Source organism: Streptopelia decaocto, assembly GCF_964273445.1.
Source record: "Streptopelia decaocto genome assembly, chromosome: 3".
Taxonomy (NCBI): domain Eukaryota; kingdom Metazoa; phylum Chordata; class Aves; order Columbiformes; family Columbidae; genus Streptopelia; species Streptopelia decaocto.
In genome coordinates this window covers 32,264,084-32,289,962 of record NC_138656.1, presented here as the reverse complement: position 1 = coordinate 32,289,962, position 25,879 = coordinate 32,264,084, and the positions used below count along the sequence as shown (strand labels likewise).

The 25,879-nt window shown below is 36.6% G+C and overlaps 1 protein-coding gene across 1 annotated transcript in view; it reads right to left on the bottom strand.

Moving 5' to 3' along the window:
• The window catches only part of KIF6 (kinesin family member 6), a gene marked incomplete at its 3' end in the record, with an annotated part of 147,333 nt that extends 121,735 nt beyond the window's left edge, over positions 1-25,598 (bottom strand). The window contains exons 1-5 of the mRNA XM_082048141.1: positions 25,511-25,598; positions 24,464-24,573; positions 20,778-20,852; positions 3,702-3,849; positions 1,087-1,196 (exon numbers count right to left, since the gene is read on the bottom strand). Coding sequence (XP_081904267.1) covers positions 1,087-1,196; positions 3,702-3,849; positions 20,778-20,852; positions 24,464-24,573; positions 25,511-25,576 — 509 coding nt within the window. The 5' untranslated portion in view covers positions 25,577-25,598. The remainder of the gene's footprint in view (positions 1-1,086; positions 1,197-3,701; positions 3,850-20,777; positions 20,853-24,463; positions 24,574-25,510) is intronic.
• Positions 25,599-25,879: the final 281 nt, after the last annotated feature.

Genomic DNA, 25,879 nt, shown 5'->3' with positions numbered 1-25,879 from the left:
ACGAAAATCAATCTTGAAAGTTTTTTGTAAATATACCACATATTGTGTGGAAAACTAAAGCTCGATTTTAAAACCAGTTGAAAGACTTTATTTTTTAAAGAAATATAATGGGTTTAATATGTTAACAGTGTAATTAACTATTTTGATATAAAATTCTATTGACTTTTGTTATTGCTCCATTGGCTGTTTTGAGTACATTACCTGCTCTTGTATCAGCAGTGATTTAATTGCTATGAATATTTACATGTGTCTGTCACCATCATGTTGAGTGGGAAAGTTTATAGTTTCCAGAATTATTTCAGGGTATTTGCAAATCCAAGCAGTCAACAAGTCTCTTATTGATACTTATTTAGCGTTTGCTAAGTTATTTTAAGAATAATGCAGACTATATATTTTCAGAAGAAACTTAGAAACTAAGGTCTGAACTTCCTATAAATTAAAAGATCTTTAACTTCATCAGGCTTATGTTTTCATGATCTTATAACCTTTCTTTACTACTCTTCTCCAAGTATTAGCAGGTGCTAGTGTCTTATCAATGAAAACTACTACAGCAATTATCGATTCTGAAGTAAATGTATTGCCCTTTGGAGTTCCTTGTGGCCTTTTCTACCTGTTACTTACCTTATTTCATAATAGCTGATTCTAGAAAAATAATAGCCCTTGAAGGAAAAGGTCCAAGTGGAAGCAGGGAGTTTTTCTCCCTACCGTTGCAAGGAAATAACTGCCTGTTACATATGTCTCTGCCACACACAAAATGCGCATACCCACATAAAGAGAGATACTGTCACAAGGAAAACAAGAATATCTGTTTTCAGTGACTGCAGTAGATCTCTTCTGCATAATATCAACATACATTTTTAATAATTCCACTTTCAGTTTACTCCTATCTAGTTTCCCTAGCCCCTCTTGCATTTAAAATAAGAGAAAATTTAGACAGTGTTCATAAAATAGAGAAAATAATGGATTTTGAGTGAATTAACACTGAGATCAGTAGCACAGTTCCAAAAATTCCCCAAACAATACAACAGGGTATCTGAAAATGATTTTTGTTGTTTTTGATGATAATCTTGTAATTTTGTTACTCACGGTAAATCTTTCAGTCTGGAGGCCTCGTGTCTTGGGTCCAGCAGATCATAACCACATTCATTGTAGATTTCTAAGTAGGAAACATGAGTTGTATACACTTTACTGCCATCCTGGATAAGAAAAAAGAAAAAAAGGGAAAAAAAAGGGAAGAACTATAAAGAGAAGTCAGAGCTAGACTAGAGAACAAAATTATCACTACAGCTTTTATGATGCTTCCTTACTCCATCTCTTTTTCTTTTCCTGGGTATCAGTTATATTTTCAATTGGTGATACTTTTATGGTTTCTTTTACCATATCCATAAAGGCTCAAGAAGAAGAAAAACAAAAAGGAAAAAACCCAACACCAAAAACAAAACCCCACGACCAAAAACCAAAACCACAAAAACAACCACACATTGAAATGGTTCTATAGTATTTTATTTATGACCTAACACACACACACACATCACCCACGTCCTCCTTTAGAAAGAAGTCTTTATACCTGGAATGCCAATCGCAATATCATCAGCTACTTATTGTTATTTCTCACAATCCCCTTATATGTAGCAAAAAAGTAGGATACATTACTTAAGCTTTCTTTCCAACCTGTAGGCTACAAGTCAATCAGAAAATATATCATTAAAATTCACTTCTCTGTTCAATGAGAAATTTAGTTGCTGACATATTATCTGAGTTCCTGAAGTATTTCAGTTGACAAGTATCATTTACTTATCAGAAAAAGTTGTGTAAGGAGATGGAGATAATAAGTAATATTTCAGGTGAGGTAAGTTTTTTAAAGTTGGAGGTTTTTTACAAGTTGTATTTGTTCAGTTCTATCATTGCTCTTAGACATGGAGACATTACAGTGTACACAGTTGATCCAGAAGAACCATACAATTAAATTGCAGTCAGTTTTCTCCTTCTCTCAAATTCCATGAATTCTCTTTCTGAGAGGTTTGATAGCGCTTCCCCCCGCACCCCGAGGCATTTTTTTAATTCAAAAAGTAAAGGACTTCAAATGCAGTGAGGCACAATGATTTTTAAATCAGCTTGCTTAATTTGTAAGTTCAACGGTTACACATTGTTTCTGCAAGGTACTTCTACTTTCGTAATCACAAAACTATTTTGAGACTTGGTATTGTTTCCCTCCCTACTTCTACAGGGCTTGAGTTGTTGAAATATACTGTTCATTTTTACTTTACTGGATTCACATAAAAGGTAAGTTTATAGCTCTTTGGTTTAGGTCAGTTGCTGCTCTGGAGTGATGTGTTTTGCCCCATAAGCTATGATATATTCAGTATTCAAACAGCAATTGCATTGAACTGTCAAGTACAGGAAAATCTTTGCAGTATTTCAAAAAAGAAAAGAATTAAGAAATAACTGGGACAGAACTGTAAGACTCACAAATACTATAAGGTGAGGGGAAAGGGAAGAGACAGAGAAATCATATAACTATTTCAGATATTTACTACTGTTCAAGTTTTTGGTGAAACCAACTCAATATTTAGATGAGTGCAGTGACCATTTCTCCACTACAAGTTTCAGACATGAAGCACTTGGAAAACTGGTTTTCGAAATAAAGTTTACTCCATTGAAAGTGTTTTTTCTAGACACTGTTAATTAGTGTTTAGGTACTGACACTGTTTTAAAAACAGTCCAAAAGCTTTTTTTTCATTTTTTCTTCAACTTGGAAATAATTAATTAAGAATAATGAATAACAGCAATAACAATAATAACAAACAACATTCGTGACATTTTACTATTGACATCTTTACCTCTACACATGTTGTATGTAATCATGTTAAGAAATGTGCCTAACAGTTTCTATCCAACCATATTAAGTGAATCATACTTCAATTATTAATACCATATACACTTGAAACACTCCATATAAATGCATAATTGGACTGAAACAGAAAACAGCAGAGAAGGAAAATGAAAATGAATATGGATATCTATTTTCTTTCAAATACTTAAAGGATTTGTATTACTGACTTTAAAAATTGCTTTACATCATAATAAGATGTATCTAGCATATCATTCTATAACATTCTAGCTAAGTAACATCAGATAAAATAAAGGCATTAGATGAAATAGCTGAATATTTTAAAATGTTTAATACTCACTTTACTATTTAACTTTTTTTTTGGGGGGGAGGGTTTAAGCATCAGTCAAGCACAAAGAAATTAGGTAACTTATGAAAAGTGAAAATAGTGGTCCATCTTTTATACCATATTGTTGGCTTACATAGGAATCAGAGCAACTTTTGTACAAGATGTATGTGATGCAAAGTATATAATACAAAACCAGAGTGGTGCTAATATAAGTGTTAAGACAAAGAGAACCAATTATGTGATCAGAATGTTCGTTGTACCAACTAAAGATAGTGCGGTTTTTAATACCACAAAAAACCCCTCCAGTCCATTATTTTCAGTCCAGTGCAACAAAACAGGTAACCAAAACTAACAGCAATGTATTTTTGCATAACGTATACCATCAGGTTAGACATTTTCTTTAGCATTGCTTCAGTATTAATTTTAGGGCTTCCTCTAACACTTACAGGAACAGCCTTTTGCGATATAGTTAAGTATTTGTAAACCAGACATTAAAAATAAACAGAAAATAATGTTCCATACCTTCTGCAGTTGATCAAAAATATAAGACAGAGTCCTGGGAATGATGCCTCGATCACTGTAACGTTCTGCTCCTCCTGTGATGGTAAAAGTTTTGCCACTGCCTGTCTGACCATATGCAAAGATAGTACCATTATATCCTGCCAAAACACTTTAGAATTAAAAAAAGGGGACATAATTAATATATGAGGCATAACATATTTTCCATAATCAATTTTGTACAGAATCAAAACCAGTAATTCTTAATTACATAGTAGCTGTCTTCAGTAATACAAGGTCACGCTTCATGATAGGTATTCTAGATTCAGTGGAATTCAAGACAGGTATTCTAGATTAACTGGCATTTAAACTATCTAGAACTGAAGGACTTTTTGATGCCTTGACTTACCCCATTTTTCAATATCATCAATACCTGATCATATTTATTACTATATACATTACCTTTGTATCCTTTTTTCTTCGGCTGGTGATTTTTTGCAAAAATGATATTTAGCTTCTTGAAAGGCTGTAGGTATCAGGATTTGTGACCATTGATACACTACAGGTAAAGAATCTAGATATATTTCACATTTGGCTTCATTAATTGCAACCAAAGAAAACTATATCATGGTTAAAAACTCATGTAAGGATACAGTTATACCAGGGGTCTTTTTTTATTCTGAGAACACTATACTACTGTACTAAATTATCAGACTACTTCTAGCTTGAATTAGAGTATGCAGGAGAACCTGTGCTTTTATCAGCTTAGTAAAGTCTTCACTTACTATGAAAACACAAAAAAACACATTGGTAAAAGCAAACCTTTACATTAGAATTGTGTTTGTGCAAGAAGCTTCTGTGGAACAGCAATTGTAGGCATAGGTTGAAATGACACTCAAGCTCAATCATCTTTTTTCACACCTCCTACTTACAGAAGTGCCTAACAAAAATCTAGTTCAAATATCTTTCTCTAATTCACCACACTCTCATTGTTAACTTCCACCTGATTTCTATCAGACAGAAGATAAACTTAAGAACAGTGGTTTAGCTGCACATTGTGGAGGAAACGTGGGCCTTGGCTGCAGCTGACACACTGAAGGGAATTTTCAAGTTGTGACTCAACACATTTCAAGGTTTTTGGTCCTGGTTTCTTTCGAAGGGAGAGGGCTTTTAATGCAACAAACAAAAATCAGTCTCCTAAATTGTGGTGATCTAGATTCCACTACTGATAAGCAGTACAATTCAAAGGAACTATTTTTACATGCAAATATAGCATTTTTTTCATATTAGTATATGGCAAAATTTCTTGCACTATTTATGAAGACAGAGTCATATTTTTCTCAAGTGAGACCCCTTTGATGGGCTGACACCTGAAAAATAACTAAAACATTTCATTTTTTCCTTGATATTAAAAGTAAAATTTAAGGTATCCAATGTTTAAAATTTCTTTTGATACTCATGGTTGACTATCATACATTTCCCTTGTACAGCTCTGTCTCAAAAGAAAAAATACTAAAAGTCTAATTTCTAATTGATCTATTGTGAATTATTGTGAACTGTCCTGAACTTGAAAAGTATTTTAAGTGCTCCAAGACTTTATCCTTCACACCAACTGGCTATAAATAATGAGGTAAAAATGATGGACATAATTATTCTTAATTTTCACTTGTCTGTAAAAGCAAACAAAAACTTAATAAAATTACCAGCAATTACTAAAATCGATGATAAATCAAACTAGGACTCATGAGAGTCTATAGTTGATAGGATATATAATAAGGAAATCAGATTAGACTGTCAAGCTTTTTCTATTCCCTGTCAATTACAAAATATTTCCTGGATTCATCAGTCTCAAAATTGTTCTACAACAAACCCAGGAACTCCTGACAAAAATATATGCAAGCAGTATTTGAAAAACAAATAATCAAGAAAGAATTATTTTGTTGATAAAACTTATCAGAACCAAAATCTACTTTGGATTTTATTTACTACACTTAAAGTCCTACTACTTTAGCTAAGGAAAAGCTAATGCTATTCTTGTGCATTTTGTTTATTGAAAAAGTGATATATAAGCTAAGATTAAAAAAAAAATAAAAAAAGAAAAGAAAATGGGGCAAACAACCCTTGCATAAGAGGAAAAGAACTATGTATAGATAGCTGCTGGTCTGGCGCCACAAGTGATGCAATGGTCTCCAAGTTATTAAAGTTTATTTAAAGGCCTGAGTGGTTGCCAAATTGCTTATTTTAATCCATTACAGTAGGATGTCAGAGGCAAAACCAGAAACATGTTGAAAGGAACTACAGTGAACATCTGTTCCCAGAGACCAAAGTTCCCAAAGACAGAGTATATAAAGATTTGAGATTCCAGATGTCAAAAATCAAAACAAGTATTATTATAAAACACCTCGTTCAGCTATCTTAGGAATTTTGGTTGTCCACTGTGAGAGTATTTGAATGCTGAAGACAGTAATGAGTTGTCAGAAGGCAAAGGGTATCAAAAGAAGCTCAGAGATGGCAGGTTCAAAACAAGCAAAGGGAAATGATTCTTCATGCAAAATGTAGTTAAGCTGTGAAACTCCTTGCAATGGGATGATTTGGATGCTAAAAGTTCACACAGGCTTCAGTAGAGACTGGACTAACTCATGAAAAAATAATACCCTCAGGACTACTAAACACAGAGAAATCAGAAAGTCCCTAAGATACAAATGGCTACTCTAGCTATTAAGAACAGAACAGAACAGAAAGGTAACAGAATACTTGGAGGATGTAGCTCTCTACATGCTTACACTCTTTTTGTTTGGTTGGCTTTGTTGGTTTTGTTGGTTTTCCCTTGAATATTAACTTAGTCTCTGTGAGAGATAACATACTGGGATGGATGGAACTTTGGTCTGACCCAACCTGGGTTGTTCTTTTGTTTTTACATATCTGCCTTCTGGCTCTGTGGCTTTTCTAGATCTAGCATTTCGGGTTGTTAACTTTTCTTACTCTTTCTATTCTTTAAAATTGTTAAAGGTATATATTTTCAACTACTGTGACATGGCCCCTGCACAAAGGTGTGTTTTGCGATGTCTCTAAAAGAAGTGCTAAATGTGTGGCTGCAAACTACTAACTTGAGCTCCCTGTACTTCACAAAAAGCTACTGATTAGGATCACCACATATGTAAACATAGGATAAAATGTCACACGCCATACACTTTCAAAATAACCACAAAAGTCAGTGAGTTTTCTTTGTTTTATTTGATTCATATATTTCGTATACTTATTGTAGCAGCATAGCTCTGAACACTTTTCAAGAAAAGATTGGTTTTTCAGAAAATGTGAATATGTCAATGTCAATAATGTATTCTCACAGTCCAATGTAATTACAGGTAATATTAATGTAGCATTACAGAGATGCCCTATGAAAGTGTTGGTTATGATTCTAAAGGTGACTTTCATCTCGGATTTTGAAGTGGAACTCAATCTTCTTTTATGTATGTGTGTATAATTATATATATAATCGCATCCTGTCCATATTTACAACACTCATTCCTTTCATTCAGAGTATATTAAAACTAAGAACTAAGACAATTGAAGAAAAGTTTGCTTGAGGTGTTAAGGAAGCCTATAAGGAAAAGAACTACCAATGACATAAGTGAAAATGCTGGCAAAGCCTTCTAAGGGTGAAGTCCAAGCCCGTGAAGACAGCATGGAGAATAAATCTCCTTTCTAAGTCTAGTAAGAAAACCACCCTCATAAAAGACAAGGGAGTTCAAGTACGACTGAACAAGCTCCTTTGGCTTAGAAGCAAGCTGAAGACTATGATCTAATCTTCTGAAGAGTAGATGGAAAGACAAACTGAAAAGGAAAATTCTCTACTGTATCAGCTTGTTCACAATGAATTACACTTATGAACTAAACAGAACCAAAGCTTATGTGTACACATCTATGTTTATGAAAGAACAAATTTCAGAACTGAAGATGTGTGACCACCGATCAGGGTTTAATATTCTGAATATCAGCCAATGTCGGTTTTGAAGGCCTGTATGTGATAAAGTCTACATGGATTAAGTCATATAAAATCCATGCCCGATGTTATTAATTCAGACTTCTTTGAAGGAACTTCTCTTGGATTCAATGGGAATACAGGATATTTTAGCAATGAGGCTTGTGGAAAAACTATTTTCATAGCAAATACTTGCTAAAGATATACTGTGCTGTTTTTCCACTTCTAAGAACTACAAGTCAAAAATAAATACCAAACTTGATCAATCTAGCTTTTGCTCAAATACCAAAACTTATCAATCTAGCTTTTGTTCATTGTCCTAAGGAGTTTCACACTGAAACAGTAACATATGCAGGTGGACCAATACCTAATCAATCAATAAATCAATTAAACCAATGTCTATTTACTAAATACTCTGCAAGTTTAAGATACATACAATACAGTTTTCAACCAAAGATGCAAAAACCTTCTAGGAAAATAAAAATATTGAAAACTTCATAGCCCTTTAGACACCCATAAAACATTATTTTAAAAAACAACACATTACACTGCAGAATTACCCTTGACAAAGTGAAAGGTCTCTCATATGCTAAGAGTTAGTATAGTGAGCAGAAAATATACATATTCTCGCCTTTATTGCAAAATGTAATCACAACAGGTGCCTAAAAAGGTTGGCACCAACTATGAGATGACAAGAAGAGAGTGTATTTTCTAAACAGCAGACACCAAAAGGATGCTTAAAGTTTCTCACTTGCAAATTAAAGCTGTCTATAATAGTAGTGGAACTGATTTTCTATTGGGAAGCGTCTCTTTATTGCCTATTCTGCAGAAGCTACTTTGCAAGATGTCACTTTACCTAGGTGAATTCTGCACTTTTGCTCTACAGATTCTCTCAACAAAAAACCCAAACCTTTGTTAAATGTAGTATTTGAAAGCACACAGGTTGGTTATTGATGGTAGTCTTGTGCGGACTTTATAATATGCATACATAAAAATCACACACTAAAAGGATATTTTCAGTCATGTTATCAGAATATCCAGAATATTGCAATTTTTTTTTCTCTGAGTAAGCTGAGTTTTGGCATGATTAAGGAGACACTTTGTTGAATAAATTGTCTCTTTACTACTTCAAACAACACACATCAAAGACACATAATCCAAGGAGAGGCTTTGCTGAAAAGATCTTTCATGAATTTATGCAATGTTGTATAGCACTCTATTCAGAAGTTCATGGACTGCTTCCAAAGAGATTAGCTAAAATGTTGCTGGAGAAATCTGTCTCTGATATATTTTAGCAGTTATGCCTGTTATGATTGTCAGAGTTCCTGGAGGGTCCTATTTTTTTAATAATACGAATCTCAGAACTATGAAGCCTACTACAGAGAAAAATAAATTTTAAAAATACTATTACTAAAACTGGTCCAAATTTATATATGTTTCACTGTGTTAGAAAATTCTAAGAGTTAATTTCCCTTACATGCTAAAACATGCAGGCATACATTTAGAACACTTTGTGATAGACTTAGCTTTTATAGAAAGAAGAGAAAGTGCGCTTCATCACATACCACATAAAGCAATCTTTACAAGGTAAAACGCATATCAGTTTTACTTACAGAAATACTTAGGGTTAGCTTTAAACATACAGAAAAGGAGATACCAAAAAAGTCAGTTTCTAATAACTAATCTGTCGTTTCAGCTTTGTTTCTACTGCTTTACAAGCAGCTATGCCATGTTCCTATCTGGAAAATATGGGCCAACTTAAATGTGTAAAGGGAAAACCTAAGTCGTCGTGTGCATGAGCAGTAAGTCCGACATGTTGGACTTCATACCTGTAAATGACAAAATCTATTGAATATAGACAAGTGTCATTGACCTGAGTTGCTACATGTAAGAAGTCTCAGAAAAATTACCCAAGACCTCAAATTCTGTGAAGACAAGATTTCGAGAAAAAAAAAAAAGATGACACTTCTGGGAAAACACAGATATATAGCAGTTCTGTGAACAATCGTATTTTATCTCATTTAATATTCTGAGCTGTCTACGTATCTTGTTATCAACATGTAGGAGATGTCATGACTGCCAAGAAAGGCCCAAAAAGGTCACACTCTGCAAATTCAAAAGGATCAGAAGAACTAAAACAAAATGAATCTTAATAATCTTAATATTTTAGATTGAAATCATGATGCCAGAATATTAGGATTTCCCAGATTTTGTAGCATAATTAATAATTGTGTCACTACTTGGTAAATATATATTTTTAAATTGTATATCTATTTTTGTGTTTCAGTGAAAGTCCATCTGGTCAAACTACATGAAGACTCGTATTACAAAGCTGTATACATGAAAAAAATTGTAATGTTTGCTAGATACAGTAATTTGAAATGGAAATATATGCCTATGTGACAATATATTCACATATGCATGTTGTATGTAAAGGTGTGAATGATAAATTTTTGTCTTGTTGGTTTTAATCATTGTAACAAAAGTAAATTTAAAGCAAAATACTAGTGAGGAAATATGATTACCTGCTAAGCATTCTGAATTTATCAACAAGTATTTATCTAATAAGCAGCTCTGTTTACAAAAGTTACACAAAAAAAATTTCTCTTGGTAGAAGTCAGAATAAGACAGAGGAGGAAAAAATCATAAACCAACACGAAAACAGTAACAACAGTTTTAATGAAATACTAACATTAATTGCAGGCAAACAACTCCTAATCTATGAATAAGTATTGTTTTATTACAGTCCTAAACCTTTATCCTATTATCCTGCAGTATAATTTCTAATCTAATTATATGCCCACTTTAATATGATTTTAACACAGAAAAAGGTTAGATCAGTTCTTACATTTTATTCATAGAACTGAATGCTTCTTTCCTGGTTAAGCACTGAAAAAATATCACCAGTTTTTAGAAACACAAGAACTTGTGCTTGACACAGAGCTAAACATAAAGAAAGTATTGTGTATGTCCTCTGTGCTGCAGAATTGAAACCACACCTGAGAGATTGTACACAACTGAATAAGGTGATTAATTTGATCATAGTGCTATATAAACCTAACCATGTATTATGATAGCGACGTAACTCAGCATGTTGTGATGCAACAAACCAAAAAGTTTTGAGTTTTACCTCCAAGCTATGACACAGACTACAAAGAATTCTCCCACAATTATAATCTTTGAGACAGAAATTACAACACTTACAGTATTTTTCTAATCAGAATATTGAAATAATGAGCAGAGGTTTAGAAAACACACTGAGAAAGAGTTCTCCACCTGCAAAGCATCACTAAGACCATGATCCGAAGCTTATTTAAGTCAATGGCCACCTTTGCAATAACCCCACTGAGTTTTAGGTGGGATCCAAAGCGTTGGACAATTTGATGCTAATTTTTTGCCAGTGTAAATTCTTAAACACACTACAGTATTTAAACATATCTGTTCCTTACACCACAACACACACACACACGAAACACCACAAAAGCATCAGTCAATGATTAAAATAGCAAGGGTTCAATATTTTAAAAGTTCCCTTTTCTGTAGTAAGACAGTCATAAAAAAAATCCTCAGAGTCCAGAGGGGAAAAAAAATATTAATAAGCAATAGTCATTACATGTAAGGACTTAGCCAGTAACACCGAGGAAGAATAAAGAAATGGTGCAACACTGTAGCTGCAACTGTGATGGTCTGAAAGTGTATGAAAAAACAGGTCTTTAGAGACAGGCAGCATCTTTTACTAGATTTACTAATATAATCGGAGGAAAACAAGACTAGGCTCAAGGCTTCAGTGGACTATTGGTTTTTTTTGTTACATTAGAAAAACCCTGCCTCTTTCCTTACAATCTTGCTAAGCAAAAGCTGTGAGTACAACTTTGTGTCAAATATCAGGCACAGGACAATTCTCTCTAGTATACTCATACATTAATGTTTTTAAAGGCCATGTGCTTTTTGCCCCTCAAAGTTTCTTACTCAGTTATGGGTTAACCTACACTTTCTAACTTAGTCATAATTAGTGGTGATTTTAAAACATGCACAGTGAGAAACTGACTTTTACTTTAAAAATTCATTTTAGATCCAGATCCCTAGTCAAATAAATAGCTGTTGCACAGTTGTGTGCTGGCATTTTCAGTCACCCAACTGACTTGCCTCAAGCCTAAAAGTTGTCTAATTCCTAAATAAAGGGTGTGATACAGAAGTCTAACTCATGCAAGCAATTCCACTGAAATTGATAGATACATTATGTTTACAACTGCTTAATGTTCCTCAAGTGAGAGCTAGACAATTTATGGGTAGTCACTACAGTTTAAAATATCATTCAGTACTTTGTCCTTGAATATCTGAGACAATATAAATAGTGGTATAAAGCCCAGTGACAGCACACAGAGATTGAAAGCAGACTGAGGTTGGTTTATTGTGGTTGTTTTTTTTGACTACATTTTGTTTTAATTTCCAGTAAAGATCATTTGTTCTATTTAAAGTTTATGGACACAGAACTTTTCATCTGTTTCTGTGCTCACTGTTAATGAGAACTCAGAGAGGCTTGTGCCTAAGTATAAAGAACAGCTCTGCTTCCTCTGCTGCTACACTGGTTTTGCTAAATCAAACAGAACAGTTACCTCCAAAATTAGCAAAAAAATAAACTCTCCCCCTTGAGCTCTATGTCCAGTCTGGACCCCCAAGTAGAAGAAGGATATTACAAAGAAATTGGAGTGAGTCTGACAGAACCAAGTTACTTCAGGTGGGAGCACATCACATACACAGGGAAGTCAAGGGAGCTGTTTTCTGTCAACCTGGAGAAGAAAAAAGCTATGCGTGTACCTAATTACCACCTGCCATTATGCAATGGATTGTTACAGAGGTGGAGTCAAACCCTTCTCAGAGGCTTACAGTGGTAGGACAAGAGGCAGTGGTCACAAGTTGCAAGAGGTGGGTATAAGGAAAATGTTCTTCTCAGTGAGAAGAGCTCAGCCCTGGAGCAGGTGCCCAGATGGATTCTGGGATCCCCACCTTTGGACATCTTCAAAGCTCTGCTGGACAAGGGCCTGAGCAACCTGATCTAACCTTGAAATATTTCACCAATGTCCCTCACTTTCCTTCTTTCTACCTCAGAAAAAAAAAAATAGACTCACAGTTATTTTATTAAAAAACAACACAACCAACAACACAGTCCTGGAAAAACCAGTCCTCAGACACGCCATTTAAGATATAAAGAAGAATTTCATTCACAGGATCTGAAAAACAAGTTTTCAAGGAGGACTTTTCTATATAGAGACTCGGTATTTAGGTATCTTCCATCACTTGGAGCTCAGGTTAAAGTTTCTTTTAATTAAAATAAAGTATCTCAATATAACATTTTTCTTTATGTCTTTGCCAGATTTATGGAACAAATCTAATTTGGTAATGCCTCATATTTCAAAAACAACACCAATTTCCAAATGTGCATGTAACTGTGTTTTTGAGAGCTTAGTGTAAGCAAGTTTCCTTAGAAATTTCAAAGGGGATTTCCTAAAAAAAACATAAGGTGTAATACAATTTCTTATTTTAACTACAATCTCTGAATATATTTAGAATTCCACCATAAGGACTGCAGAAGATAAGTGACACAGAGATGGTCTGAGTCAAAGCTATCAAATTGTAAGCTATAATAAGGAGCTTTCTTCAACAATTTTAAACTGTGCAATTTAAGTAAAAATAAATATGAGCAACTAATAGTGATTTGAGATGAAACATTGATTAAACTTTTCAGTTTTTATTGCCTCATAATAGTACACACTTTCAGGAAGAACTGCTAGAATTACTGGTCCAATTTATCAATTTAAGGTAAATTTTAAACTACATTTGTTTCAAGATGACCTTCACAAAATCCTTTACTATATGCAGATTCCACAGGTCTTTTGTAACCAAATTACCCACATTAGCAATAACACAGCTGTGATGTGAGGTTGCCTGCAGGTGACCCAAGCCACTACTTCCCACACTATGTCACCAATATAGATGGGTCAGAACGGATAATTATTCATACAAGCCTATAATTTAATTAGTAAACAAGCCTGATGCTCACACCTTAACAAAATTCCAGAAAAACAAAACAAAACAAAACACAACACTCCATTACCAGAGCATAGTTGTTTTACTAGGCATTTGCTAGGCATTTTAATCATATTAGCATGAAGATTTAACAAGTCTTTATAGAATGGCCAGCTGTGACAACAGTAGCAAATATTGTATAACGTTGATGATACCATGAGATTTTAACCTGGATGTGGAGCCACTGTGCCAGGCCTGGAAAGAGAAAGTAAGCGACTGGCATCACAAGGGTCTTACAAACAATCATTCAATCCTTTTGTATCACAGCTTAAGTGAGTTGACATTTATATTGACAGTGCAGTACCAAAACTGTACAAATCTTCATTGAGCTTACTGTGTTGGAAACAATCCTTCCTATTAGGGCATGCAGTGGCCAACAATCTCCACAAATACAGAGGCAACATGCTGCAGTTGCACTAAAGAAGACTAGAAAGAAAGCAGGGGCAGAAGGGAAGGGAATGTGTATAAAAAGGGTGGAGAAACACCTTCCTACATGTGACACTCATACAGGAGAATACATAGATACAAGCAAGATTTTTTGAATGCTCAGGTAAGGTCAGTCCAAATAAGAATGGAAGTTTAGTGCACCTTCTAAGGAACTTAATTCAGATTACTTCCTCACTGAAGCAGAGAGATACAGGTAAGGAACCTGTACCTGTTTCAGGTCTCCTCATTAAGAAGAACTGCTTTATGTGACCCCTCAAAAGGATGATTTTTATACACTTCTTTTGAGGTCTAATTTCTTTAGACTGGAAAATAATTCTTAAGTTTTGTTGAGATGCAAAACAACAAATAACCAGTTGTGGTGGAATGCAACCCCCCTCTTTCCCCTTGCCCCCCTTCAGTTTGGAAGGAGTGGGCAGCATCTCCCTCTTTCTCTGGTACTTGAGGCTAACAGCTTCTTTTGTTTGGCTCCAGAGCACCCTGGCCAGGGCCATTAGGAGAAGGGAGTGCCGAGGTGCCACTGAGCCGCTGGGTGCCTGCGGCCAGTGTGGGGGATGTTTTGGAGGCTTCAGGGGCACCCCACAAACAGTGTGGGGGTGCAGAGAAGCTTCTAGAATGCCTACAGGTCAGATCTGATCAGCCTATAAAAATGGGACTTTCGTCAGTGACTCCGCCCATTGTGCGGGTCCCTCGGAGCACGAGCTTGGCCACTGCCGCCGGGATTCCATGTAGGATTCCGTGCATACTGGCACGTGTAAGTAAATTATTTCCTCGCACAATTGCGAGTGTATTATAAATTTACCCTCGCGGAATCGCGAGTGCACACTTCCCGTACTCAGTACGAGTACGTGCATCTCTTTTAAAAAATAATCCTGCACCGTGTTTGGCAAGTGTGTGCTTCCCCGGGACCCAGAGACGGCTCCGGCATTGTTTTGGTGCAGCCACGTGCATGCACACTGTGGACCGCCTGTTGTATTAGTTGCTGCCCCTTCAAATTATTTCCTCAACTGATATCCGAACCTGTATTTAAGTCACTTGTGGAGTGCAAGAACCCTGTTTCTCACTGGTTTAATAAAAGTTGTTGTGGACTCTTTTGTCCCTTAAATTAACCTCGGGGTGCCTCCGTGTAATATTTCGTGACACCAGTTTAATGGTAAGTTCTGGCTTGTCCTGGTTTTGTTAAAAAACAAGTTTCTCTTTTAGTGAATTTGTCTGTCAGCTAAAGCCTTCATATTAGCTGCATTTTCCTGGAGAACCAGATACATGTTTTGGTAAACATAGCAATGGAATGCAAAGTTATTGATAAGCATGGATGAACATCTTGCGAGAGGTGACCAAGAAACTGATCAATGGAGTATAACATTCCATTCATGTGAATACTTCATATAAAAATGGGAGATCATGAGGATCTCATCCCTTCCTTTTTTTCCTTTTGCTTATGGCCGACAGTAGGAGAGGACCTTGTTAGTCATCCCTGTGATCTGAGGCCTAGTGACAGACTGAATCCAGCTCCGATTGGCTGCAGAATCCAATCCAGGACTTTGGGTGCCGGCTCTGCAGCTGCTGAGACTTTCAAGATTGGTTTTGTATATTTTGTATTATTTTCTCTATTCTTATTAGTAGCATTAGTAAAACATTTTTAATTTTTCCAACTCTCCCAATCGCGTGTCCTTAGTGCGAAGGGGGGAGAGGGAGGGGGAGGGGCTACAGGGGGAGCCAGGGGAGGAGAGGAGGTTAACAATACATCTGCCACGGTTTTATTCTCACCCCGCAATCAAAATCCTTGACATGGCTACTACATAATGAATAAATAATCATGACTGACTTCTACCTTTTTGTTCTCCTGTCATATATGCTTCCTGCTATTGTATTTTGATTTTCCTTAAGACAGTTTGTGCTCTTACAACTAATGTTATTAAAGCTATCTTAAACATCAAACATGTTGTATATGTAATATTACACTGTTAAATACTCAAAAACCCACCTTGTATTAAAATTATACAAAAGTAAAAATAAAGTGAATTAAAAAATAAATGGAAATTCCAGATGCACAATAATTATCTTTTCCCCCAAAGCCAAACATTTGCATGAAGCCAAATTTTGCATAATAACTTTATACAATAACTGAAATTAAGGAGGTTCTGAAAGACCCAGAGAAAGCAAAAAGAGATATGTATATCTCTATGTAAAAACAAATTATTATAGCATTTCAGATACGTGGATTTTATTTCTCTTTTTACACAATTTAAGGTCTGCCTCACAAGGAAAATACAAATTTTGTCACATTTCAAAGCATGACAAACTCTGCAGATTAAGTACTATCAAAGGAATAGCCCCATTAATTCCCCATTCTTACAATAAGGTATTGTATATGAAAAGGAATACCAAGAAAACAAAAACCTGTTCCTTCTGCTGCAAAAATATGTAAAAGTATAACTTTTATCTGTCCCTAAAAACTAACTTTCAAAGTAATAAATTGGAATGAAGAGTTCAGAAATAAGAATTCACAGTTTTTAAGAATCTCTCAATTTCTTTTACTCTGTGATGTTTAAAAACAGAGGTCATAATTTATCTGAAACCTATTTGAAATATTTTTTTTTATTTATTACAAAATCTCATAAACTAAGTAAGATTTCATGTTTCAAACAATTTTTTATTCTAATGGTTCAAATTTCAGTGTGATTATTCAACCACAATCCTATCAAAGTCAGTAAAAGGTCATTCAGCATTACTCTAGTTTAGATGGTCAAAAGGAGACGACAATTTTTAAAAGTATTCTTATCCTTATACAAACTACTGAGATTTCTTTGAAGAAACTTGTAGGTATGTTATTTTTTCCTTGAATACAGAGTAAAACACAAATCTCTGAGTTGTGAGGAAAAAAAAAAGCCAAAACAAAACCAAAACAAATAGCACAAACCACAGACAACAAAACCTCAGGTCCAAATACTTATTACATTATCTTATTCATAGACTTAGACAGGAAGAAAAAAAATATAATAGCAGAAAAGCAAAGGATGGTCACTGGATTTATATAAGCATATTCAATAAAGCTAGAAATGTCCTATTAGGATGTTTAGTCTGCATCCTGTGGCTTTGTATTACATGGCAATCTAATGATGTAAATATGTCTTCAAAACATTTTCAATTACTGGTGAAATATTTTCTAAAACTGGAGAGACATTACGAAATACAGTCAACATTATAATGATGCTGTTCTGCGAAATATTTTGACTATATTTTCTGTAAGAATAAGCAGATAAAACAAGCAAACCATAGAAAAGAGTAAAGGGAAGTTATTTGTATATTACAGATGCTAATTCTTGGGATAAAAAGAGCACATGAGAAGAAACTAAAATTTGTGGCAATAAGAGTATTATCCTTGGAGACCTTCAGATCTTTCAAAAAAAAATAGGTGTCATTAGGTTTATAAACAGTAGAGCTGTTCCTTATTTTGATATATCTGAAGAGAAAATGTTTTCAGTGCTGTTCTTCAGTAACTCAAAAGACATTGACCATATTAGAACTGAAAACTAATTCTAAAGAACTAATATTTTCTACCTAATTTCTAATTGCATTCACCATCATAACACTTATGTTTGAAGCATTATAAGAGTAACCTTGTTCTGTTGTTAGGCTAAAGCAATGCTTAATTGTTAGCAAACTCTAAAAGAAGGATGTTATTTTCTCTATTTTTTGATAGAGTAATAGAGTTAGCGCTGCTTCTTAAAGATCGAGTTTGTTCTGCACAAAAAAAAAAAAAATATCAAGAATATATAATTTAAATGAAAAGGAAAAGAGGAAAGTACAAACAAATAATAAAAAGAAACCAAGTAAGAGATGACTGAAGCATTAGAAAAAGTAATTTTAAAAAAATCAAGCAAATCACATGTTTATAATTGTTTGCAGAGGCTAGCACTTTTAACTGAGGAAGCAAATCAATTGAACTAATGTCTGGTGCCTCTGAAACCACAGGGAAGATGACAATGTTACTGGACTTGAAGAGAGAAAAGTAGTGGCCCAGCATCAAAGAAAGCACACTTAAAAGGAAGCAAACAAATAAAAATAAAAAAGAAACTTGCATCTAATTTCCATCCATCCAAGAACAGAATCCTGAACACTGCATTGCTGTTTTTAGTTTAAACAATGCCCAAGTCTTTTTTTTTTTTTTTCTGAGTATTCAAGTCTAACTGAATTTTCTCATTATTATAATTATGCATAGCAAAGAACCTCAAAATGTTGCTGAACTATTTCACTGATACTTTCCTGCTACTTTCTTTTCCCTGGTAATACACAGACAAAAATTGTTCCCCTAGTACAGTTACTCCAACAACAGAAATGAGTGCATTTGCAATGTTTTGTTTCCTGCAAGAGAATGTTGACATAGAAAGAAACAAATAATGAAGAACATTTTGCTATGAAAGACTGTGGTCTTTCGGAGTAACAGGCAATTCTTATTGTCCCACAATGGAAAGGAAAATTGAGTCATTAACTATAGGGTGAAATAAATTTGAGGCACAGTTAAGTACTCCATTAGCCAAGGAACCTCGTGACTATGAAAACATTTTAAAATACATACTTTTGCCTAAGAAAAGATAAAAATGAAAGTAGAGGATGAGAAACAGGAACATGTTTCAGTATTGCCTACTCTACTATAAAAACACAAGAAAAATTATCCTTCAATATTATCAGTAACAATAAAATAATTTAGAATACAAGCTTTAATATATTATAACACTCAGTAAAAATAGTCTGGATTAAATTAAGAATTATTTTATAAATCAGTTTTAGTGTTAAATTTAAATACTTAGCTAGAGATAATTGTATGCCTAAACAACAATGATCTTAAGAGTATTTAAGTACTTGGAAATCTCTAAAAATCAAAACTAAACTCTACGTAGTGGAGGAAATGAATATACAAAAATCTTGTGTTGGCCAATACTGAAAAAAAGGAAAACAACACCATGTCCAGTTTATTAGAGCACTGTATAGGTGAATTATTCAGGTGGAAAACCTTCCCATATCATAGCAAAACACTGTGAAGGAAAAGCATCAGGTCTGTCTGTTGTTAGTTAGCTTTGATACTCTGAGTTTTTGTTCAGGATAATTCAACCCATAGCATGTAACAACAAGAGTTTAACCCTTCTCTTTCCAAGCACAGTGAAATAAGATACAGAATTTTTTGTCTGCAGTCACTATTAAACCCAGAAATATTTAAAGTTAAGTAGATGAATTAACCTGAAGTTATATGTTATAAAGTCAGATAAGCAAAGAAATCCCATTGGGGTGAAAGAAGAATATAACAAAAACATTGTAAAGCATATTTAACTTATCCTACTAGTTTCAAATTCACTGGCTCTTCATTTTCACCATCCATCACTCTCCTGCTTTATGTGTGACTTTTAAGAAGAGAATAGAGGGAAAAATCAAGAAAAATGAAATTATAGAGAGCTAGGTATATTTTTACTTCTAAGTAACAACTTGACAATGACTAAATGTGCAGCTGAGGATGTGTGTTTTCCTACAGCGCAAAACATGTGGCAGTGCAACAGGCTGAAGAATAACTTCCAGAATCATAGCTTAAACCAACAGATGGGTCAGACAATGAATGAGAAAAGTAATACTTCCCAACTCACTACATCTGGGTAAGAACAACCCCAGGTTCCATTATAAGCTGGGGAATGACCTATTAGAGAGCAGTGTAGGGGAAAGGGACCTCGGGGTCCTGGTGGACAGCAGGATGACCATGAGCCAGCACTGTGCCCTTGTGGCCAAGAAGGCAAATGGCATGCCGGAGTGTATTAAAAGGGGGGTGGTTAGTAGGCTGAGAGATGTTCTCCTTCCCCTCTATCTTGCCCTGATGAGACCGCATCTGGAATATTGTGTCCAGTTCTGGGCCCCTCAGTTCAGGAAGGACAGGGAACTGCTGGAGAGAGTCCAGCGCAGAGCAAAAAAGATGATGAAGGGAGTGGAGCATCTCCCTTATGGGGAAAGGCTGAGCGAGCTGGGTCTCTTTAGTTTGGAGGAGACTGAGGGGTCGCCTCATTAATGTTTATCAATATATAAAGGGTGAGTGTCACGAGGATGGAGCCAGTCTCTTCTTGGAGACAACCAATGATAAGACAAGGGGTAATGGGTTCAAACTGGAACACAAGAGGTTCCACTTAAATTTGAGAAGAAACTTCTTCTCAGTGAGGGTAACAGAACACTGGAACAGGCTGCCCAGGGAAGTTGTAGAGTCTCCTTCTCTGGAGACATTCAAAACCCGCCTGGACACATTCCTGTGTAGCCTCCTCTAGGTGTTCCTGCTCTGGCAGGTGGATTGAACTAGATGATATTTGAGGTCCCTTCTAATCCCTAACATTCTGCGATTCTGTGAGTTAATAATGGAAACTTACCATACATAAAATTCTCAGGAGATTCTCGTATATCTCCTAGATTCAGACACATTAGTATTAAGCAGATTAAAACATCTATCCATTTCTACAATAGTGAGGCAAACACTTGTCAGCTCTCCCCAAAGCAATACAATGAAAACTATTTTTGACCCTGTGTTACCCCAGTTTCTCAGAAGATCAACAACTTACCATTCTGCTACTGGTTTGGCAATGTTGTCAAAAACCACATCTTGTTTTTCCTCTTGATCAAAAATTTTCTGAAATCTGAAAATATTAAGCAAATAATAATTGCTTAGAATCTTAAAACACTACTTGATTCATACATTTTTGTTTGTGTTTGTAATAGTCAATGTTTACATCATTAGGCTTACATAACTTAGTACAATGTTTGCCCTGTAGTCTTAACCACAGCGTGCTGTTGTGCTATTCTACATAAATAGTCTGTACACAGTGCTGCTTTGACAAGATCTGTACAATAAAATCCTCTGATAAAATGATGTGGCTTAGAAAAAAATAAACCGTATTCTAAATATATCAAGAGAATCAGTGTTTGTAACTGGCACCACACTGAAACATGGATAAATAGATTACACTATAACCAAATACAACATCCACCAGTATAGTCAGGCTCACATTTTTTTGTAACTACTTCCTTCATTCTGCTGCACAGTTAGTGTAAGTCACAAGGAGATATTTAATTCAATCTAAGTTTTGTCACTTCCCATATAAAATATCTGCAGTTGCGTTACAGAATCAAAGAATATTGCAGGTTGGAAGGGACCATCTGCTCCAATCCCCCTGCTCAAATGAGGGTCATCTACAGAAGAGGTCTGTACGGTCGGGTGTTGAGTATCTCCACTCACAGAGGCTCCACAACCTTTCTAGGTAACCTTTTCCAGTATTCAATCACCCCACAGTAAAAAGGGTTTTTTGCTGTATCCTCTATTTCAGTTTCTGCCCATTAACTCTTTTCCTGTCACTGGGCACCACTAAGCAGGATCTGACTCCATCTCCTTTATTCTCCATCTCACCATCTCCATTCTCACCATCAGGTGTTCACACACATTTATGAGATCCCCTTGAGCCTTCTCTCAGGATAAACAGTCACAGCTCTGTCAACCTCTCCTCATATGTCATATGCTCCAGTCCTTTAGTCATCTTTGTGTCCCTTTTCTGGAGCCCAGAACTGGACACAGAACTCCAGACATGATCTCACTGGTGGTGACTATAGGGGAAGGACCTACTGCCTTCACCTGCTGGCAGAGTTCTTCCTAACGCAGCCCAGAGGCTGTTGGGCTTCTTTGCTGCAAATGGTGTATTGCTGATTCATGTTCAACTTTGTGCTTATCAGGACTCCAGGTCTTTTTCTGCAAACCTGCTTTCAGTCAACCCTGAGCTGGTCACTGTTATTTCTCACCAGGAGCAGGACTTGGCATTTCACGTTGTTCAATGCCGTGAGATTCCTATTGGCCCATTTCTCCAGCCCTTTAAGGTCCCTCTGAACAGCAGCACAACTATCCGGTGGGTCAATCATTGCTCCCCGTTTCATAGGGTCTGTAAACTTGCTGAAGCTTCACTTGGTCCCATCACCCTGGTCATTAATGCTAAACAGTACTGGATTGCAGTATTGATTACATCACTGGTGACTGGCCTCCAGCTGGACTTCATACCCCTGATGACAACACTCTGAGCCCAGCAGCTCAGCTCATTTTCAACAGCCCCCCATGTACTTATCTAGACTTTCCTGATCCCATTCCTCAAACAGCCTTCCTGGATCTCCTGACCCTGCTGCCACCTCTTGTACACTTCCTTTTTATATTTGCATTTAGTCAGGAGCTGCTTGCTCATTCATGCAGCTCTCCTGCTGCCTTTTCATGATTTCCTGCTAATCAGGATGGACTGTTCTAGAGCTTGGAGGACATGATCCTTGAAAATCAGCCAGCTCTCCTGGACTTCTCTCCAGGTCTGTGTCTCATGGTATTCTTTCAAGCAGGTCCCTGAACAGGCCCAAGTCTGCTCTCCTAAGTCCAGTGTTGTGATCCTGCTTTTTGTCTTGCTCTCTCCACGTCTCTGATCAGTTCTTCCATGTTTCCAAATAAGAGGTGTAGCAGAGCTTCTCCCCTCATCAGCTCTTTAACCGTATGTTAGGAAACTGTCATTAATATGTTCCAAAACCCTCCTGGACTGCTTATGCCCTGCTGTGTTGTCCCTCTTATTTGGAACAGTATACTCACATAGAACTTCACAGGGTATGCACATGCCAGGTATATAGCAAGGCACCATGGACTACCAGGAATTATGCAGTGTGTACAGCATCAGAGACAAATGTGATATACAAAGTATAGAGGCATATATTTCCTCCTGCTAACCTTAATTAGTCAGGTCATTCAAACAATTGTGTTTGACTCCCATATTAAAAAGTAAGAACAAATGCAACTAATGAGGAAAGGCTGAGGGAGCTGGGTCTCTTTAGTTTGGAGAAGAGGAGCCTGAGGGGTGACCTTATTAATATTTACAAATATATAAAGGGTGAGTGTCACGAGGATGGAGCCAGGCTCTTCTCGGTGACAACCAACAGTAGGACAAGGGGTAATAGGTTCAAACTGGAACACAAGAGGTTCCACTTAAATTTGAGAAGAAACTTCTTCTCAGTGAGGGTAGCAGAACACTGGAACAGGCTGCCCAGGGGGGTTGTGGAGTCTCCTACTCTGGAGACATTCAAAACCTGCCTGGACGCTTTCCTGTGTAGCCTCATCTAGGTGTTCCTGCTCCAGCAGGGGGATTGGACTAGATGATCTTTTGAGGTCCCTTCCAATCCCTAACATTCTGTGATTCCATGAATGCTTGAAACGACCAGGATAGACAGACTGCATTAAAGCATGAGTTTTATGGCCAAAAATATGCTTACTCCATATTGTTATTTTTGCATAGGTTTACAAATAAGGCATAGTGCTTCTCAAAATCCAACTCTGCAGACCTTTTAATAAGTGATAAAGTCAGAAGAAAAACCAGCATTCGTTAGGGCTGGCTAGGGCATCTGCGACCTAAACTAGATTCACATGTTAATCTAGTTGGAAAAGGCAGCTCCTCTCTTCCCAAGCAGAACAGATTTCCTCAGCTGATGTAAAATGACATCACTCTGAGTTGCAGATGTTTATCTGGAGCTCTCTTTTTTAATACCAAAGAGCAACAAGTTTACTTGATTTGGTATTATAAAACATAGAGAATATTCCAATTAGGAAAAGACAATCTCAACATAGTAATTATGGATGATTATACATCTGGTTTTCTTCCTCATTAAAATTTTGCTTTGTTGTCTCCAAGTTTTCTGTTGAAAAGATAAAAATATTTGATATTTCTAATACTTATTTTTAGTTTCTAAAAACTATTTACATTCTACAAACTTTTTTTTTTTCTTTCAACAATCTTTGGTTTTCTTTACTGTGTTTTGGTTATGTCTGAAACAATTTTTAAGCAGAGTATCAAGATGTCTTTAGCCAGCCTATGCCAACTCACTAGATCACAAGAGAACACACTATTCTGCATCCAATTTTCATATGCAAATTCAAAACAAACTGTAAAAATGAAAGAACTGCTAAATGAAGATGCATTTTTGAGATAAGACAGAAATGTGTAATAACATGCAATGGATAGACAAAAACCCCACAACTTTATCAAATGCTATCAAACTCATTCAGGTGCAGAGCATAATATACTGAAGTATTCCTCTTGTTAGTGGAGTTGTATAAAAATAAAGCTAATTATACCAAAGTTTGATTTAAGAATAGGTTTTTCCAGATTCTATAGATTTGCATCACTACACAGTGACATCAATCACTAAAGGCAGAAGATACAAAGATAAGACTTTAACTTACTTGAACTTGTAGCTCTCTTGTTTATTATTGACAAATCCATCTGCTAAATCACGTGGCACAATAATCTCCAGACTGGACAGAGATTTCTCGTCATTGTCAACTGAATAAATCTAAAAAGCATGGATATGAATTCACAAAATAATTTTACCAATAGAACAGCAGAGCCCTTAGATATAACACTTATGTAAGCTTACCACCTGCAACTGACTAAAGAAAAACTTAACACGAATTGCATTGTGTACCCTGGCTAATCAGTGTGAGAAAACAACATTGCAAACCAGAATAGTTCTGCTGACTTCAAAAGCCCTTGATACATGTGCAGATCCTCCTTCAGCTATTATACAACAAAACAACCACATTCTAACACCATCCTGTTTGTTACCATGTAAACACTACAACAAGATTTGAAACAGAAACATAGCCTCTTTGACGTAATTAGTTTACTAAATGACTGTAATATGGGAGCTGTTATAAAAAGCAAAGCACAGCCCCCATTGCAACTCCCTCTAAAAAAAACCTGGAAGAACACATTAGGAAAGACTAACAGAATGAGTAGAGCTGTTTTAGAATGAGAGGACAATGAAGAGACCTAAACGCACAATTTCTGAGGAATGTTTTCATTATCTTTATTATGCCTTGCAAGGACAGCTAAAGACTGGGAGCTACACATTCTCCTCCCAAGTTCAGAACAGTGTTGAACTGCATAAACCCAGTGACCAGTATCAAATGTTTTTTTTTCCTGTGCAGCCTTTCTCTAACAACCAGGCAGGAAAGAAGTTCCTCGTCCCCTCCCCCAATAATTACAGTCTACGCTCCTGTACTTCGTGATTTTGTCAACTTAAGGCTTCGGAGAACAGTACAGGGCTGTGGCTTTCCGCTCAGCACCCGATCACGTACAAACCCCTCAGCCCTCACAAGCCGGCCCGGCTGGCGAGCCACGGCCACCGCCCGCTCCCTCCCGCCTTCAGGCCCCCGGGCCGCCCTGTGCCGGGCCTCAGCCGCCCCATTCCACCCCACGGACGCATAGCAGCAGGCTCCGCATCCTACCCCCGCCTGCTGCCGCCTGCCCAGCGGCTTCACCCGCGCGTACACCCGGATCGTTTCCTTCACCATCGCCGCCCTCCGAGCGTGGGGCGGCCGGCGGCGCCGCTCGCCTAGCAACGGTAACCACGGCACGCTACCCAGCGTGCACCTGGCACCCTCGGGATGCCCTCACGTCCGCGGGGGCTCTGGAGGGGCTTGAGGGAGCGAGCGAGCGAGCGAGAAGCCGGGTGCCACCTACGAGGGGTGGCAGCCGTCCGCGCCGGTGGGTGACCGCCTGCTTGGCCCTGAGTGGTAATTCTCCACCGGCTGTTCTCCCCGAGGCCAAAGTGTAGTGGCTGAGAGAAAAGGGAACTTGTGAGCACTGCCCGGCCG